Source organism: Salvelinus namaycush, unplaced genomic scaffold (assembly GCF_016432855.1).
Source record: "Salvelinus namaycush isolate Seneca unplaced genomic scaffold, SaNama_1.0 Scaffold274, whole genome shotgun sequence".
NCBI classification, from domain to species: domain Eukaryota; kingdom Metazoa; phylum Chordata; class Actinopteri; order Salmoniformes; family Salmonidae; genus Salvelinus; species Salvelinus namaycush.
This window is the reverse complement of record NW_024059608.1, coordinates 238,370-242,383: the sequence shown is the minus strand read 5'-3', so window position 1 is coordinate 242,383 and position 4,014 is coordinate 238,370. Positions and strand designations below refer to the sequence as shown.

Sequence of the window (4,014 nt, the reverse complement as noted above, 5' to 3'; positions counted from 1 at the left end):
CACCACCCATAAACCCAACCACCAGCCAGCCATCCATCCAACCACCACCCATAAACCCATCCACCACCCATAAACTCATCTACCACCCATAAACCCATCCACCCATAAACCCACCCATAAACCCATCCATCCATCCATCCACCACCCATCCATCCACCACCCATAAACCAAACCATCACCCATAAACCCAACCACCACCCATAAACCCATCCACCACCCATAAGCCCAACTACCACCCATAAGCCCATCCATCCATCCATCCATCAATTTCACATAGAGAGTATATCCCAGTACACTGTAAGTAATCAGACATCAACTCATTGCAGTAACACAATAGGCCTACATTACATATTTATTTTCTGGCGAAATGTTTATTTGAATGAATAAACATGATGATTTCTATGGTATAATTACACAGCCATTTACAGTTTCTCAAGTTCTATATAGACATTAGATCATTTTGTATTTAAACGAATGCACAGGAATTCATAAAACCCTGCTTATTAACAAGAGGTTCCTGTGTGGGAATCAGAGTGCTAGCACTCGGGAAAGCAACCTAAACAATATAGTATATTATACAATAAAGTAATAATAATAAATAATAAATATATTATATTGTACAGTATAGAAAAAGCAAGAGAAAAACCACCCCCTGCAGACCCCACCTAACCATCCAACTAACTCATTACCCATGGTGCAACAAGAACATTTGAAAATATGTCATACTCACAGTTTTCGTCACCCATATCTATACTGATATGTCGCGCATATCTATACTGATATGTCGCGCATATCTATACTGATATGTCACGCATATCTATAATGATATGTCACGCATATCTATACTAATATGTCACGCATATCTATACTGATATGTCGCGCATATCTATACTGATATGTCGCGCATATCTATACTGATATGTCACGCATATCTATAATGATATGTCACGCATATCTATACTAATATGTCACGCATATCTATACTGATAATTCACACATATATATACTGATATGTCACTCATGTCACCCATATATATACTGATATGTCACGCATATCTATACTGATATGTCACGCATATCTATACTAATATGTCACGCATATCTATACTGATATGTCACACATATCTATACTGATATGTCACGCATATCTATATTGATATGTCACACATATCTATACTGATATGTCACACATATCTATACTGATATGTCACGCATATCTATACTGATATGTCACGCATATCTATATTGATATGTCACACATATCTATACTGATATGTCACACATATCTATACTGATATGTCACACATATCTATACTGATATGTCACACATATAAATACTGATAATTCACATATATATATATACTGATATGTCACACATGTCACCCATATCTATACTGATGTGCCACGCATATCTATACTGATATGCCACGCATATCTATACTGATATGAAAAGTGACGTATACAACTTAGAATTTGTATTGAGTGATTATGAGTGACTCCTTACAGGGTTTATTATGTAATATCAGTATTTATTATCAAGAAACCAACATTACTGTAACTCCATATTGGATTATCCATCCCAAATGGCACCCTATTCCCTATATAGTACACTACTTTAGACCAGAGCCCAATTCCCTATATAGTGCACTACTATAGACCAGGGCCCTATTTCCTATATAGTGCACTACTTTAGACCAGGGCCCTATTCCCTATATAGTGCACTACTTTTGACCAGGGCCCTATTCCCTATATAGTGCACTACTTTTGACCAGGGCCCTATTCCCTATATAGTGCACTACTTTAGACCAGGGCCCATAGGCCTCTGACCGTAATTTGAAAAGACCTTGTGGAGCATAAGAATATACAGTAGAACAGAGACATAAAATAGTTCATGCTAGTTGGATTTACATCTGCCATAAAACTGATCTATATCTGAGAGACTTGTGATGGAGTGTGAAGAGAGAGTACAGAGAGAGCCCCAGTCACTGCACATGACAACCAGATAAAACCAGTTGATGAGTTCTCCCCTATCTATCTAAATACATATATTTACATTTATACGCACGCACGCACGCACGCACGCACGCACGCACGCACGCACGCACGCACGCACGCACGCACACACACATCACATTCCAAAAACTCAGAAGATTCCACAGCAAAAGACAAACAAGTAAACAAAAACAGAGCGATTATAGTTCTGTTATAGTTCTGTTATAGTTCCGTTATAATAAAATATTACAGTGACTGTATTTTGTTTTCTCAGCATAGTGCCTGGCTGTTAAAGCACTATTCTGTCTCTTTGCTGAAGTACAATAAATGGTGCATTTCACCATGTGCCGTAGTAGCAAGAAAAGAATGATTCTTCACTGAGAAGAAACAGGTGTAGATATCTGAAACGTCTTTTAACTTGTTCATTTTGATTAAACATAATAATACATAACATATAATAAACAAAATAAACATTCCATCATTTACAACCCATTCCATTAAATCCACCCGCCTCCTTCGTGACCACATCTCTGCCATTGGCCGAGACTACTTCCTCCACTCGGCCGGCCAATGAAATCCTTCCTAGTCATGATATTCATAAAGGGCGCGTTCCCGTGCCCAGGCGTTGCTGACGCCTGCCAGTTCTGACAACGCCTAGATCGGTATTTTACTTACAGTATCAGCTAACCACATTATATGTTATGGCTATCTGTCAGTCGATGACACAGTCGATGATGTGGCACGCAACCATTGGTTGATGCATGCAACGTCTGAGCAGGGGAACGCGACCAAAGAGTTCCATGTTCCCTACCCCTTGACCTCTGATCTATGACAGGCAGCAGGTGGAGGACTTCGGGGGCTGTTCCAGGATGCTCTCCCTGCGCAGGTCGTTGGGCAGCGCCCCCCCGACCCCCCAGAGGTTCAGCTCCCCGTAGATCCCCGTCTCGATCATCTCCTCCTGCCAGGGAATTGGGATGTTCCCCGAGGAGAACTCGTCAAAGAACTCCTTGTCGGGGTCGTCCAGGGTGACTCCCTTCACTGTTGAGAAAGCTCCGACGGCGTCCAGATCCTTGGCGTAGACCGTCTTGGAGTCGGGAACAAACGGAGGCACCAGGATCCCTGTCAGAGGAACACAACACCACATCCAGACAGTCATGGGACTGATCATGGGAAACGGGCCACATGTCAGTTGTGTTGATTTCCAGTTTGAAATGAAGTTTTGCTGCTTTGTTTATTATGGGATTGAATAAGATTTAATCAAAGGATGACAAATGTTGGATAATGTGTGTATATTGGGTAATGTGTGTATATTGGGTAATGTGTGTATATTGGGTAATGTGTGTATATTGGGTAATGTGTGTATATTGGTTAATGTGTGTATATTGGGTAATGTGTGTATATTGGTTAATGTGTGTATATAGGGTAATGTGTGTATATTGGTTAATGTGTGTATATTGGGTAATGTGTGTATATTGGTTAATGTGTGTATATTGGGTAATGTGTGTATATTGGGTAATGTGTGTATATTGGGTAATGTGTGTATATTGGTTAATGTGTGTATATTGGGTAATGTGTGTATATTGGTTAATGTGTGTATATAGGGTAATGTGTGTATATTGGTTAATGTGTGTATATTGGGTAATGTGTGTATATTGGTTAATGTGTGTATATTGGGTAATGTGTGTATATTGGGTAATGTGTGTATATTGGGTAATGTGTGTATATTGGTTAATGTGTGTATATTGGGTAATGTGTGTATATTGGGTAATGTGTGTATATTGGTTAATGTGTGTATATTGGGTAATGTGTGTATATTGGGTAATGTGTGTATATTGGGTAATGTGTGTATATTGGTTAATGTGTGTATATTGGTTAATGTGTGTATATTGGGTAATGTGTGTATATTGGGTAATGTGTGTATATTGGGTAATGTGTGTATATTGGGTAATGTGTGTATATTGGGTAATGTGTGTATATTGGTTAATGTGTGTATATTGGTTAATGTGTGTATATTGGGTAATG

The 4,014-nt window shown here is 39.2% G+C and overlaps 1 protein-coding gene across 1 annotated transcript in view; it reads right to left on the bottom strand.

Annotated features, from left to right (window-relative positions):
* Positions 1 to 2,818: 2,818 nt before the first annotated feature.
* Positions 2,819 to 4,014, bottom strand: part of LOC120039481 (rhodopsin kinase GRK1-like) — a 7,883-nt gene continuing 6,687 nt past the window's right edge. The window contains exon 7 of the mRNA XM_038984886.1: positions 2,819 to 3,111. Within this exon, the coding sequence (XP_038840814.1) occupies positions 2,819 to 3,111 (293 nt within the window). The remainder of the gene's footprint in view (positions 3,112 to 4,014) is intronic.